This window comes from Lathamus discolor, chromosome 1 (assembly GCF_037157495.1).
Source record: "Lathamus discolor isolate bLatDis1 chromosome 1, bLatDis1.hap1, whole genome shotgun sequence".
NCBI classification, from domain to species: Eukaryota; Metazoa; Chordata; class Aves; order Psittaciformes; family Psittacidae; genus Lathamus; species Lathamus discolor.
This window is the reverse complement of record NC_088884.1, coordinates 135,667,400-135,683,659: the sequence shown is the minus strand read 5'-3', so window position 1 is coordinate 135,683,659 and position 16,260 is coordinate 135,667,400. Positions and strand designations below refer to the sequence as shown.

The window sequence follows — 16,260 nt, the reverse complement described above, 5'->3', positions numbered from 1 at the left end:
GGCACTGCTAAACACACAGCTCCATGGCAGCTTAGGCACAGCTGAGTGCAGGCTGCCATGGTCTCCTGCCCTTCTCCCAGCCCTTGGCGCCTCAGAAACCGCTCCAGGATCGTGGCTCAGCTAAAACCTGCTCTAGTAAAGTGTGGCTAGAGAAATGCTGGTGCTGCGACAAGGCAAAGGGCAGGAACAAGATGCATGTGATGCAGAAGGCAGGAAAACTGAAGCAGCAGCTTAATGGAAGTGATGGTTTGGTCCCTTGTGCTAATACTTCCACTTGTGTGGCTGTACTGGGGGTTGGATGAGGAGACTAATTGAGCTGAAAACTAATCTTTCAATACTTTGTTGGGTTGAATTTCTCTCAGGTCAGTTGCCTAAACTGTGTGGAGGGCAGGGAGAGGCAGAGGAGCAGAGCCCCTCCTTTCCTACAACCAGACTGCAGCCCCAATTCAACAGGAACAAAACTGGGCTTTAAAAAGCCTAATCCATTCTGAAGGAAGCTGTATAATTTTCACAAAATTTATCTGGACAAAGTGTAAAGAAGGGCCTGCACCAGCAGCTTTGAAAAACTAAAAACATCCAAAAAACCCCACCCCAAACCAAACACAAACAAACAAAAAACCCCACAAACAAACACACAAAGAAAAAACTGCTGACTTGTCCTGTTGCTTCAGATGAATCTTTTCAGACTCATGAAACTTGTAACTTGAATCTAGAAAGTGTGTGCACAGGAAGAATTACTAGTTCCTTCTCTTTTCCCTTGCCTTTTATGTGCAGGATTGGTTGCAGATGGTATTTACACAGGGCTTGATCCTGAGGCCATCAAAGAAAGTGGAAAAGCTCCTACTGGTGCTTTTGCTGCAGTTGTGAAGTAAAAAAAAAAAAAAAAGAAAAGGAAAAAAAGAAGGCAGTTTGATCTATAATTAGACCCAGCCACAACACAGCAGAACAGGAGAGAAACAGGAAGAATTGCCATGGGTCAAATAGTAGGGCAGTGGCAGGTTAGGAAAGTTATCCAGATCTCTCTATTTTCATCTTTGCTCTGACTTTAAAAGGCAGAAGCTCAGTCCTGCTGGCTGCAGTTGGTGGGTACATGCACAAGTACAGTCAATTTGAGAGGAACTGTATTTATGGCATGGGTGAAGGGTGAATGTCCCATCTACACGCTACACAACAAAACTAGGATTTGAGGCCACACAGCAGCAGAAATTTGTCTCCCTGTCTGCTATAAAAACATTCTCCTTCAAACTCCTGAACCTCAAGACAGGGAATATTAAACTGGTTTCAGATCTATATTGCGTAATAATTTACAAATTTCACAGCGTTACAACCTTTGACTTATGCAGACAGAAGTTACCACCAAATCCCTGTATCAGGCTTTATCTAGCTCCAGCCTGTCTGACCGCTAATAAAGACGATCTCTGATTTCAGAAAGATTATATCCCCAGACTTTCCTCCTACTCAAACTAAACCCCTGAAATAGGTGGAAAGGGGTAGAGCAAAGACCTCTGTTTCCACAGAGGGTGCTTAAGAGAAAAAAAGCCTCCCAGCGCACACCTCACAAAAATGAGCATGAAGGAAAGATAAGGTAACCCCCAATGAGCGAGGTTAAATACAATAGCAGTGAGGCAAATAAAGGTTCTGTTACACATTTGACATGATTTCACCACAAAACCAGTTTCCCTTTTGAAACCTAAATGCTCTGCAGCTATTGCCTCAGATCTGCGATTTTCATTATATGCATCACACATCCTGCTCTAACTTCTGCTCAAGTTCAGCAGTGCTCAGTTCCTTGACCTAGAGGCCACTGAAAAACACAGTAAAACACACAAAACTGCCTTCCAAACACATTACTGCATCTGCAAATCTAAGCTTAGGCTTTGCCAGGATGAGAGCTAGCTATACAACCACCACTAACCTTCACATACACTTTGCAATACTTTTTGATTATATAAGCGCACATGCATTTTCTACAGCTCTCATCAAATCAACGCTTGTTAATGAACGGCAATCTTCTCTTCTGGCTCCATTTGGTAATTCCATTCCCAGGTATAAATTCAACTTATCATTTCCCTATTGACAGTCAGCAGGTCTGCCTCATTCTTTAGCTCTTATTCTGCCCAAACCTGTCTCAGTGACATCTTCGCAAGGTGAAGATGGGAGATGGAGGGATGGGGCAGGATTGCTACAGACAGCAGTTAGAGGTGCTTTCACTGTCTGGCTATCTCTATTTCTTCAATGACTCCTACTCTGGCCACTTTCTGGATGACTGTCTGGATGACAAGATACTATCCTTTCCCATCATTTAGATAAATGCTTTTGTGTCAGCCCTCTGTATATACATCTTCACATCCAGATGGTATCTTAATCCTGTGGAGCATTCTATCTCCAAGATGTCACTTTTCCTTGCCTTACTCCTACTCAGGCTCTCACCCTCCTTCAATCTCGCTCTGCTAAAACCTTCTTCCTGAGGGTGACCAATGCAACAGGACCTGCTGCTCAGACCCAGACCATGAGTTGAGACTGGCCTCTGTCAGCTGGAGCAACAACTACATTGGATGCTGGAACCCGCTGCTGGCAAAACATGAGGCACTGGAGCACCTCTCAGAAATGAGCAAGTGATGCACTCTTCTTAGTCTTCTCCTCGTAAATGGCCAGACTAGTTTAACCTGAACTTCTTTCAAGAAAGGCAGCCTGAACAAGATATTTGCTATCAAAAATGCATTTTCAACACGTGATTTCAGCTAATTTGTAAATTAAAATATGGGCTATAATGTGCCGGCTTTGTTAATCTACATATCTGTCAGTTCGATGTTGGCTATAACCCCAGGTAATTCATTCTGCTGTCATTAACAGGAGAAAATTCTCACCCCATGCACCCAAGAAAAGTTGCAGCAATGCAGAATGTTAGATTTACACATTTCAAATGACAATTTTCAATCTGAGTAACTGTATGATCTAGCTGTAAGGTTTAAAATATTTCCTGATGGATTTAAATTGATTCCTTTTCACAAGGCAAACTCCAACTCAATTATACGTGTAACTAATCAATGATACATGAACTTTCTTGTCTCACTGAAGTAGACAGCCTCTACGCTGGCTCCTGGGGTTCATCTGCACATTTCAACCTGCAAAGCAGGCCAGCACTCTACAAACCAAAGGGTACAAGCAGTGAATGCTGCTCATGCAAATCCATTACAATCAGGTTCTTGGATGAGAAGTCCTGATGGTAAAAGATTTAAGAAACCTGTTGCATATATATAGCATGGCAGTTTTCTAGCTATGAGTAAGGAGGTTAAACAGGATTTCCATCATGGCTTGCTATGTATTTTGTACTTAGCAACAACCTTTAGCATAAGCATGTTTCAGTACTTTGTTTCATCAGTGCATGATGCAGCCAGTTATTCTCTGGAGATAAATTCCCAGTCATTAATCTACATAAAGTCCTATAAAACCAAGGCCAGCAGTGCTTTGCTAAGTCACTACATGAAGCATCCCAGCAAATTACTCATTGCTCTTAACATTTTTAACCCAACATTTCATGATAAGATCACTAAATGACATTTCTTAACCATCTACCTTCTACTGTTACCAAGTGCCATATGCTCTCTCTGTAATTCAAGTCTCTACCCACTTGTTGCTTAAAATTTTTCCAGAAAAACCTTAATGGGGTGGATACTGGTACCTTTTCCATTTAGAAAGGAATCTGGCAAAACATTTACTAATACGCTGGTTTTAAAGTTACACTTGCTTTCCTGCTAACACTTGTAAGATTATTAAATAATAATTTACAATACTGTTCAGACATAAACTGTCATTTAAAATGCTTCAAACTTAAATCCCCGTCAATGTGATTTCTACAGCCTTTTTAAAACAAATTTTTCACATGCAGTAATTAGAACAAGGTAGGTAGAACTGCTGGCAGAACTGGTTCTTATACAGGAAAGCAGATTCTCTGCAGAGATGACTTTTCTATTTTGTTACCATCCACTGCATGAAGTGCTCATTTACTCTCTGCTGAAAATGCAAGGAACTCCAAAACTACTCTGATTTTCAGTCAAGGAACAGTGATGGACTCACAGTTGTGAAACAGCTCTAAGTCTTTTCCTGAGTAAACTCCTTTACTGTTTACACACTGACCGTGGCATGAGTCAAAATAAACCCAGGCTTCAGGCAGAAATGCAGCATTCCAAACTATGTGGCTCCTCTGTGTTTTTTAATGAGCTTTACAAAATCAGACGAGGAGATGCAGAAAAAAAATAAATCCAAAGGTGGAAATGTGATAATGTACTGCTTTTGTTTAACAAAAATGGTAAGGAACCAAACACAGACATCTGAGATGGTTAACTGAATTACTTCAGCTTTATTTTGGGTAGGATCTAAATGCTTCTGGAAAAACTTTAGCTTCAGTTTTAAAGTTATCTTGTAAATGATAACTCTGATATATAAGCCATAGGCTTCAAAATTATATACTTCAGCCTTTAAAATCTTTGTCTCAAGCTACAGTAAGACTGGTGGACTCATGGTTATTACACAGAAAACAATTTGCAGATGAAAGAAAGGGGTTATTTTTCAATTAGAGCACATTAACAACTTCATAGTTTCACAATGTATGTATATATCCATATCATTTTGGTTTGGTCATCTTTATTAGTAGGCTTACAGTATAAGCTTCCATTCATAGGTAACAGATCTTTTTACTGTCCTCTACGTTCAGAAAAAGTGCTGTTTTTATCAATCACAATAGTGGCAAATCTCAAAAATATAGGGAGGGCATATTCTTTCTTTCACCAGTGAGGAAAAATCTGATACCTTTTTTTCCCATATAAATAAATAATCCCAGGTTAGAAAGTATTCTCACATGAGAGCCCTAGGTCCAAAATATGCTGGTTTGACTGTATTTTGTTTTCCTGGCAAAGGAAGACCATGCTTCTGGGAACCAGCATCTATTGACATTGCTGCACTTTCTGTTCAATGACTTCACAAGTTTCAGAGCCCACAAATAAGCACACTGATGCATCACATTTTAACATCAGTGGAATAGGTGCCCTGCACTTGAGTAGGGCACATCTCAAGTGTGAATTTAGCACTAGAGGTTTCTTCCTTATAACGACTGGGCAACAAATCTGCTTTCTTAGTCTGAAAATCCTGCAAATATTTCTGAAGAACTTTGAATTCCAGTCCCTCTCCTTCCCCTCCAAGTATGGCAGTGCTGGCATGAGAACACTATAAACTTAAAGCCTTTCTTAAAAGAGTTTTGTAATTCATTAAAATGACTGACATTTAGAGTTGCAGACATCGCGCATGCAGTATCCAACAGCATCCATTTTGCAATTTGGAAAGCTGCCATACTGAAGAACTGTGGCAGAAAACTGCACTTATTTATAGGTAATAGGAGATACAAGAAGCTAAGGCATGTTTTTGCCATTTAGGATTATGGACTCAAACTAGGAGGTAACTGATGGATGAGTGTCAGATAGGGCCATCACAACTGCTTTCATGATAAAATTGGCAATGCTGAGGCTGTTGTTCTATAAAAACATGCTGCCACAAACTGGCAAGTCATGCTCCCTCTTTGTCTCTACCCATCCCTTCTCCTGCCCCTGCAGCTGGCTGCGGGATCCTGTCCCACCCTTTGCACCTACTTGAACTTGATTATGCTTTCACGTGGGCTGATTTAATTTACTAACCCAGCAAAGGACTGTCCAGACACTTTATTTGCAAGGTGAGTGAGTGGAATTGGGTTAAGGAAGGAGCCCATCAACAACAGAGATAAGTAATGGGAGCATGTGGCTGAGGGCAAGGTAATCTTTCCAGTGGTGATAAACTATTGGATTTGCTCATATTATCCCTTTCAGCCACACCTATGCTTTGTGACCACAGTACACACAGGGTGATGCACTGAGGTCAGCATGAGGGTTTCTATACATTGTTTGTATACATAGCTGCTCACCAATGTAAGAAAGGAGAATACGCAGAGCGCAGCAGCACTGTTTGGCTAATACTGCTCCCAAAAAACCAGTTCCTGTGTGAGAACTAATGCTACAATTCTACGTGCAGATGACTGTAGCCAACATGGTTCTGCTTGAACATGCCTAACTAATTTGGGGATTAGTAATGAAAACCAATTAAGGTATGCCTGTGGGATACCTGTCACAAATAGCCGCTGCCACTTTCCTCCCAACTTTGTTTTAAGTAAGATCCCAAACATTATTTAGGCCAATATATTATTCCAGTAAAACACATATACTGACAGTGGATAATTTAAAGGTCTCAAGCAAATGGTCATTTACTGGTACATAATTCAGTTGAGGTTATGCTCTTCTCAGGTTATCCTTTTCATTACACTAAGGGGTTTGTTTCAAAACGCAGTGTGATTTTTTTTTACCTACCTGCATAAGGCCTCAATAGCATCTCTGTCCAGAAAGTCATGCTCTCGCTTGACTAGAGCGATGTCAATTGGAAAAAGGAGATCTGCAGGAATAGAGACAGATGGAATCAAAACGACCCTTATTCCCAGCGGTGAGTTATTTCAGAACAACCAGCTGCCTCCAGTTTAGCTCACTGAGATGCCAGTGATCGGCACTTCTCAGTTAAACACATGCTCTCACCTCCAGTGCCACAGATGCTTTCTTTTCATATACAAGGTTTGACATGCAGCTTTCGTAACTGAAAGTCTGTATGCAAAATGAAGGAAAAATGAGCAAAGCGGAGATGAAACAATGGCAAAGAGGAAAATGTGAGCTCCCTATCCAACATCAGATGCTTAAATTGACTCAGGCTAGCTTTATTTAAAACAAATATGCAGTCTCCATCAAAGTACTAGTATCTCATATTAAAGAAAAGAGGTCAGTAAACCCAAATCTCTGGAAAAGAGTGAAAAACTGAATCTCCTTGGCTGTTAATCGAGCCATTTAAAAATTTGACACTGTTACAACTTTAATGAGATATGGACTGAAATGAAAGCAAGACGAGCTGCACAGAGTCCATGCCGCCTCCTCTCCTTAGGAGATTATTTAGGTAAACAACTGAGAGAGTGAGGGGGGAGGAAACTGTTGGCAGATAGCTGAAAATTTACTACAGCTCTGAAGCAGCAGCCACATATATATTATTTACTGTCCTCCACAGATTCCTGACTGTCATACAGGTCCTGATCCGGCATTCCTTGCACAGCTGAAACTCCCACCAAAGCCGGGTGTTCAGGGTACACAGCAACACAAACTACAAGTACATTGCTGTAGCTGCAAACAACTTTCCTGGTCCAAGTGATTGTCTCTAAAATACTTAAATTTCCAGAGACTGGGAAAGAATGAGCTGAAATTATGAAAAGAATAGGAACGGTGTTGATTTGTGAAAAGTTAGTTAACATTCTGGGTTTTCTATACCAATAGATAATGTCTCAAATGAACTATCTGTCCTGATTTCGCCTCTGGAACAAAAAAAATCTGACATAGTCTGCAAAAAGCAAGAAATTCTGTCTCTTCTATAGAAAACTGCAGTTTCAGCAAAGTAACTGACAAAGGTTCACTGATTAATCTCCATTTTAGATGTGTACTGTGTTGGACCTCTCCATATAGGTGACTTTTCAGAACTCTTACACTATACCCAGTTGATTCATGGGTCTTCCTTTCACTATTTTAAAGTCCAAGGTGCAAGTAAAGAGGGTGAGCACATCCAGCTGGTGTTTTTCACCAGTGCTGCTGTAACCTTTTCCACTGAGAAAGTTAGTACCTTAGAATGCCCACAAGAAAACATGGGAGAACCTGAGTAAGAGAAGTGACTTGAAGAAGTTGACAGTCTGCACGAGCCCATTTTTTTTTTATGCTTTTTAAATGCTGCTGCTGTTTTTGTTGTTATTGCTGCTGCTGCTGCTGCCAGAGGGGCTTGCAAAGGACAATGGTATATTCTTTTGCTATAAGGACAGCTGTCTTTTCAATGGCCATGGCTAGCCTTGCTCTCACCTCTGCAATCCTTTTGATGTTATGTAGGACATGGTCCAACATTAGAAACTCTATGTAAGTTTAGAGTCTTGAGGTAAGGCAATGGTAACCACAGCTAGGACATGTTTTCTGAATTAAATTACTTTCTTAGGGGATTTACAGCTCAGCATAACATGAAATCCACAAGCCCAGATATTGAGCTGAGAGTCTCGTCTCCAAGTTGTAACAAAGACTGAAAGTACAGTCCCGGCTCTGCATCCCAAGAAAATCCTGGCAACTCCATTAGCACAAAAAAAGGGGAAAAAAATAAAAAAAGGGAAAAGGAAGGGAAATAATAAAAGAAAATTTTATTTCTAAACAGGCGAAGAAAGGTTTCACCAAGTGCTGCTTTTGAAAGTGCTATTACCATATCATATTGCCAATGCAGCTGCAAATCAAAGCTCAGCGAGATCATTTTTCAAGAAGGTCAGCTCAGCATTTGCTGTAATTTCCAACAGTTACTCACTGTAAATAATGGACCTTCTATGCTCATTCTTACAAGCAGCAGCTGGAGTTTGTTTTATAAAAAAGGCAGATAATAAAATTACTTGCATTGTAGTGAAATTAAGTGGTGGTGGCAATTTCTGAACAATAACATACATATATAAAAAGGATGTCACACTTTAAACAAAATTCTGCATGTTATTCTGCACCAGAGTGTAAGAACTGTATGCCAAAACTGCAAGTTCCTAGTAGGTTAGAGAGACAACGACTATATCAGTTTTAATTGAGCAAAACCATTGTAAAAGTGGACACACAAAGTGAATCCATCCCACAGAAGGATGAGTGCAGGAGGCAGCATTCTTTTTGAGGAACTGCTGCACATCTGTGCAACAATGGTTTGTATGTTCTTTTTTCCCCTTTATAGTGAGCCTGTGTCTCACACCAACTCAAACTGTTCTGAAAAAACACACAGGACTTGTGAGTCATGAGGTGTACAGATGCAGCCATGCAGATGCAGAGTTTCCTACCTCTACTCCATCAGAAGAGCTGGCTAGTGGAGCTGGCCACAGCGTCTGTGTTTCTGTATGGCTGGACTACCAGCAGTAGTGGATGACCACATTCATGAAAATATACTTCACTGGTGTTTTAACTACACGGCATGTACCATGGTGCTAACATAACATTTGTGCTATAAGGACATATGGAAGATTCAGAATAAAACAAACTTGGAAGAAGCTTAAAACTCCAGGAGTGCTTCAGGGTCTCATTGGGTTTGGTAGACCACTGTGTGTGGTGGGTAGTAGAGACCAGCGCGATTCCTGAAAGTCATCTTACATACTGGCACTTCAGTTAAGTGCCTGAACCTCATTTATTGGTGAATATTACATCTTATTGTTCAAAAATTACACAGGGTTGACCAACCTGCAAGCTTGGGTGCCTACCTTCATAAAGCTGTGCATACTGTGGGAACCCGGCAGCCCGCAGCCAGTCACAAGCTTCCTTAGCCTCAATTTCTGGAAGAGGACAGAAACAAGACACCCTCTGATTAGTGATCTGCAAAGCAAAAGCTTCCTCTCCACCACTTCTAATACTACCGTTACAAAATAAGCACAAAGGTATTTAGAAACTTTGAACTGAGACACAGGTTTGCTTAGCCCAGTTTGCTTTTCTTCTCATGATCAAACATACCCTAGATTCTGCAAAGTCACTAGCATTCATCTGTGATTTATCAACAGCTCACCATTTTAATAATTAGAGAAACAGGCACAGATGAAAACTGCAGGAGTTATGGATTATTCCATAAAGATTTTCTTAACGCTAGAGAAACCAGCACCATGATCAACATGAGCAACATTTGTTTAACAAATCTTACGGTTCTCTTGGCACAACTGTTTTGTCTTGACAGAAATTCCTAGTAAAGCTCGTAATACTGTGCACTTTAATGTCATGTAGATGGCACTAATAGACGCAAGCCCAAGAACAACAAGCACACTGTACTGCAGCTCACTCGAGTGCGCATTTACTACAACATGAACCTAGTTTCACTGGATGTCTTCACAACATTTATGAGTTACTTGGTACATTACAGGTAATTCAGCTAACTTTCCCTCACACTGCCCAAAACAGCATGCTGCAAACTGAAATTGTTCACATAAATATACATGACACCAAAAGTAAGGAAACATTCTCAACATGGGTTACATTAGTCTGTGAATAAATTGTCCACAAAATCATCTGTTACATAACACAAGCAGAAGTACGGAATATGTTACCTTATTACCTAAAAGTTCAACAGTATATTCTCTAATTGCTCAGGAAATGGACTGGGTTAATTTTGTTCCAAAAATCCAAAAAAGTGCTACTGGGAATTTAGCTTCCTACTCAGAGCTGGTCAGACAGACAGTGAGCAATCAGAAACTCTTACAGTTCATCTGGCTTTGATTACATTCACTGTTCTTGATGGACCAGAAAAGAAAAGCTTCATTATATACAACTCAGTAGACAATTTTGCCACCTACTTGAAGATGATCCTATAGCTACCTGCTGCAGAAACTATGCACAAAGGGTTTTTTTTTCCTCAGAACTGCCCATAATACAAGTTACTGCATTGAGAGCAGTGAACAGCTGAACATAAGTAAAACATCTCAAGATTCTGGCACATTACAAAATGTTCCCAGGGAGATACAGGCACACAATTAAAATCAGATGAAACTGCAGGCACCTTTCACCACCTCCAAAATGATGGCAATCCCCCTCTAGTTTTCCAAATTGCTACAACAGGGTTAAAATATTTGTGCTTTGCCAGAATACTTTACTAAGATACATACCCAAACCAAGAGGTTAAGGTGAGCCAAAGCACAACATTCCAGATAAATAAACACCTAAAAATCCACTTTTGCTGAAGTCAGGACAGGCAGGCATTTGTGTAACTTGTGTTTGCCTCACCTTTGGGTTATGGGACCACATGAGAACAAGCACGTACAAACTCATTGACTTAGGTACTCATTAAGGAAAAACATTCTTCAATTCCAATTGCAACCGATTGTAAAGCTTTGCTTAAAGTAGTACCTTAAATTCAGTATCCTAAGGAAAAATATGAAAAAGTTAATAAAGAAAAAGAAAAAAATATATTTAAAACTTGTCCTGCTAAAGCAAGAGCAGACAACGCAATATTGCTATCTCGGAAGCAATGAAAATACTAAAGTAAAAAAAAATCTGCAATTAACTTTTAAGATTACTTAAAATAAAATGCATGATGTTACAGATCACATGCTGCAGAAATGTCTGGACTGAATGACAATTTTACTTGACTTAAAACTGCAAAAAACCCCCAACCCAATCCCAATAACCAGCATTTACCTAAAAATGCAGATAGGTGCTTGTAGTGCAACTGACAAAAGCACCAGATTCCTAACCACCACAGGGACTCTTAAATGTGCTTAAATATTTTTCACAGGTCCTTTACTGAGCACCCCAGGTGTATGTCCTGTAAAATACTTCTAGAGCTAGAAAATTCTGAATATGCAGTTATCAGACTTCTTTTAAGGTTCTCTGTAGAACCTTTGTGTGTCTTTTCTGCAAATATACATGCAAGTTATGTGGAACACGTTTTTTATGGGCACCCAGGTGTCAGGTGCCTTTGGGATTTTCCGAGCATACTTGCTCTCAGAATACCCTTGAGAATCCCCCAGGAAGTCCACCTATGCAGTGAAACACCTGAGTTATTCCTGGTTGGCCACAAGAACTGCAGGGAATAACAGAAACCAGTGCACCTGTTCATCAGTTAGGCTAGGCAAACGCCTAGGGCAGGGTACAGGACAGCACAAGGGGTTTAAAAGCAGCAGTTTCCCCATTCCCATCTCAAACATTTTGGGAAAGCCATGGCTCTAGCCTCTGGCTCCTGTTGCAAGTCCTTGGAAGGCTGAGGGGCTTGAGGAGCTGTCTTGAAGAAGGGGCCAGGAAGGCCCCTGCAGTCAGAGCTCTGCGTCACCTCCATCCACCAAGGTATGTGTCAGAAAGGGACATGGCAGGGGTACAGGTGATGGAGCACAGGTAGGACCTGAAAAAGCAGCCCCTTTCATTCAACTCCAACTGGCCAACCAACTGGCTCCTAATCTGTACTGATGCACTGTGACCACATGACCAAAAGGGTCATTTCCAACCCAGCTTCTCCATCTCAACCTGGCTGGTTACTGAGGAGCCAGAGTATGAACACAACTGTGTATGTATATGAAATTCAGGCAGATCAAAATATAGCCAAAGAATCCCACCCAGGGTGCATGGAACAGGCTACACAGAAAGCTGAGTACACAGAACAAGCTTCCTCACATAAAAGATACAAACTTAAACAGCTGAAAGCTTCTATAGGTAAAAAGTTAATGAGCACAACTTAACTGGAATCTGCCTTTGAGAATAAAATGCATTAGTTAAACCTGAAGTTCTGGCCAAAACATTTAAAATAAACTGGAGGAGAAAGCTCATTCCCACACTTTCCAAATTCCAGCTTTTCTTCCAGCTCAGCAGCATCAGCCCTGGGATTCCTGGTTTCATATTCAGGTGGTCACGGGAGTATGTGCAAGTCCTTGTCATCTGGATCAGTGGCAACCAGGATAACAAGGGGCAAGGGAAGAACAGAGCTTCTGAAGTCAGATTTTCCCACTACTTCTAGAAAGTTTTAGAAGGAACAGGGAACTCTGAAGCCTTTGCTCAGTCTCCCAGGGGACCAAGGTTACACATCATTACCTGAGCTACGAACTCACTGCCAAGCTTGGCTGGGGCCAGCTGAGCCACAGGGAGGAGCCTGCAGAGGAACTCCACATTGCTTTCCAACCCATTTTAGGGAATCCCTGCTTCAGCCCCAACTAAGCTGCCATTATATGCAAAGCAATTTCCCACTGTGAAAGCATCTTTCCATCGAAGGACTTGCAGCTGAGCTGATATAAGTTGCTGCAGGCAAGACACTGGTCCCACTCCCTCCTCCCTGCTCCATCCCTGCGGTGCCACTTCCTTTCTGAATCAAACATACTTGCCAGTTAAAACCTTTACAATAACCTACAATTCAGTATACATTCCAGGCAAGAAACGTATGTGCTGCTTTTCAGATGTGCATCCTGTGCCCTCCCCCAGCAGCAGGAGGTTCTTGTACAGAAGAACCACTGGCAAGAAAGAAATTGCTCTATTATTTCTGTATGTCCAGATACACAAGAAAATCTCGTAGAAAGTAAAACAAAACAACAACAATAACCCACCCCTCAAAAATAACCCCAAAAAGGAGTACAATGTAGTCTTTATTCTTGGTGTTGTGTAAGCAAACAGCAGTCAAATGTGTTAAAGAGGAAACAGGAAATTTTTATTGGAAACAGCTTTATTTGTTAGTCTGCTTCACAAAGCAGGCCTCCATGCTCAAGTGAAGGGCAGAGGTTCCTTTTGTGTGTGGTTGGGAACCATTAGTCCTTATTTACCCACTTCCTGGGGGGTTAGGAGGACCCAATTCTTCCCCAAACTGGTAAGTGAAAATGGAAAACTTCTTTTTTTGTTTAACTTTGGTTAATCTTGGTTTCTGGTCTTGCAGGTTTGCAACTTAAAAACCTCATGGCAAAAATACCTCAATTCACATCTTGTTTGATACTGCAATGGCAGAAGACAAAACTCTTAAGATGTCTATAGTCTTTTGCTGCATGACACCTTCCTTCCTATAGAAAATAAAAAAACCCAGTGTGATGCTGCAGTAATGCCCTCTCAGAAAAAAATGATAGCAGCCTAGCTAGGAGCAGCAAGATCATTTGTTTCCATTCTTCCTTTCCTTTTGTCTCCATGAAATAACATGCAACTTAAGCACCAGCTCTTTCAAGGGTCTTCAGGAGAAGGTGCAAAGCAGATATGTCTCTGCACAGTCATGCACTCACTCCATTTTCACCTAGGTGCTAAACATCATATGAACTGTTCTCCCAAGCAGATTGTTTCCTCTTGCCTCAACTCAGACAGACACCTTTATAGCCATATTAGCACCTCCACACATCACTTGTACTCGCCTTACCTTTTGGCTCTGTTAAGAGAGCAGACTGTAAAAATCTGTAGCAAGACTGGTCAAATCAAAGCTGTTAAAATCAAATTTCAGCCAAAAATGGGCTTCTTTGCTCAAGGCTCACTCCAATGCCATACTTAACTGGATTGTTTGGGGTTCTTTTTGGTCTGAATTTTTGACCAGGTCATTCTAGTTGAAATTCACAATTTGACCTTTTCAGGGGAAAAAAGAGAAAAAGAAAAAAAAAATATACAAAATTATCTTCCTGAATTAGCTTGCAAGAAAGTGTCTTCTACGCAACGCAGAGAATGTCATTTCTCACCATGAATACTAGAGATGACCCACTTGTAATGCATAAAACGCCTGGACAAGTTCCTGTGTGATGTACTGTAGGTTACCCTGCTCTTGCAGGGGGGTTGGACTAGATGATCTTTTTAGGTCCCTTCCAACCCTTGGGATTCTGTGATTCTGTGATTCTGTGAACTACCTGAACAGATGGAGCACGAAGAGGATACTTTGCCACCCAGGACTGATGCTCCAGCGTAATGGCTGCGAAAGGGCTTGCATGCTCAGGAGCTCATCCTCTTCTGCTGTCTGCATCAGAAATTGCCTGCCCCTAGGTATCGTGTCACCTGGAAATTTCTGGTGCTTTGCAAAATTTGTGTTCAACTCTGAAACACTGTCCTGAGCTATTAAGCACCTCGAGATCATTCAGGCTCATACTTTTAAAGACCAGCTGTGGTATATACAAGAAATACGCGTTCCTGGATAAAATTCCGCTGCCCAAGTACAAGAAATCATTTTTCCAAGTGCCTGAATTACATCCCTGACATGTGATTTGTGGTGCCCCCACTAGACTTGATCACACTATCCAACCACTCAGTCTACAGATAAATGAATACGGATGTGAAACCTGAGACAAACCGGGGAAAAACTGCACTACGGCAGCTGTCTACAAACGAGCAGGGCAGGCACAGAAAATGATAAATCAGTTCTGTGCAATGTCATATGCCTGCAGCCCTTTAAAGTTGGGACAGGATGACTTCCTAGGAGTTAGCCTGCTATGTGTCCATGGCCTCAGATGGTTTTCACTTTGAAGATACGCGACTGTAGCTTGAAAATAATTAAATTCCTTCTCATAGGTCTGTTTTTACTCAAACTTATATAGTAAATATTCCTCAGGCAGTATCATTAACTTAGAGCTCCACACCTATCAAGAAAGCAGCATGTAGCAAGGACCACAGAAAGCAAAATTGGAATTAATGAAGAACAGCATTTTATAAGGATAATGCCCTCAAATGCTGAAACTTGATATGTTTGTCAATAAATGCTCAACCACTAAAAGACAGAGAATTCTCAAAATCCCATTAAAAGCTCCTGGCAAATTTCTAACATGTTTGGAATCTTCTTCTTCTAAAAGAACAATCTAATCTTATACAACTACCCCAAAATATTAGTCTGAGACATTCAGCCCACAGAGGATTCATTTCTGGAAGAACCAGTAAGTCCAATAAGTATGGCTTTTGAACTGATAACAACCTTGCAGATTTGGAAGTGAAAACCAACAACCTTCCTGAGAGGGTCTCTTTTATCCTTTCACCTTTAAAGTGCAACTTTCATTTTGCAACAGCAGCTGCTTTTTCTGGTGTGCTCCTGTATTTCATGGTGCTTTAATTTACCTTCCTAGTCAAACGATGCATGCTGTGATCTCCACTTAACACTGCCTGCCTTAACAGTTAATTGAAGCTGATAGGGATGCACGCATAATTCTAAGAAAGTATTTCTTACAAAAAGCTTTCTGGAGGAAAAAGCCACAAGTTCTTGAAATAAAGCATATGTGACACCAAATATATATACTGCTTTCTAGTCATAAATAGCCTAGAAAGAGGTGGTGGAGGGGAATCTAACTCAAATATTTCCCAACTGTATGGTGATGACTGAAGAAACACTCTCCTTGTGTTCCTGCTGGCTTTGGGTTAAACACGGAATTGGCTTTTCCAGATTGTGGAGCCTTGCAGCAAGACAGTAACTATGCTGCCGATGGTATGTATAAACCACAGGACGCTGGGAGAAGAAACAGAGTATGTTTGGAATTTGTGTGGGAACAGATGAAGAAGTAGTAAGGAAACAGATGTTTAAGATCATATATTGATATTTTTTCAGAAAAAATCAGGAAGCTTAAACACCAGTTTTTTGCCAGCAGAGCTTTCTGAAAGAGCAAACGGCTTACTTCCACTGATGGGGTTTTAGGTTTGTTTATTCCCTTAATGATGAAAGCAAAATAAATAAAGACATAAAATACATGTGACTGGTTTC

At 40.9% G+C, this 16,260-nt stretch overlaps 1 protein-coding gene across 4 annotated transcripts in view; it reads right to left on the bottom strand.

Moving 5' to 3' along the window:
• Positions 1-16,260, bottom strand: part of DLC1 (DLC1 Rho GTPase activating protein) — a 216,435-nt gene that overhangs the window by 17,070 nt on the left and 183,105 nt on the right. For all 4 annotated transcript variants that reach the window (XM_065696821.1, XM_065696829.1, XM_065696835.1 and 1 more), the window contains 2 exons: positions 9,362-9,433; positions 6,390-6,471 (listed from right to left, as the gene is read on the bottom strand). In XM_065696821.1, coding sequence (XP_065552893.1) covers positions 6,390-6,471; positions 9,362-9,433 — 154 coding nt within the window. The remainder of the gene's footprint in view (positions 1-6,389; positions 6,472-9,361; positions 9,434-16,260) is intronic.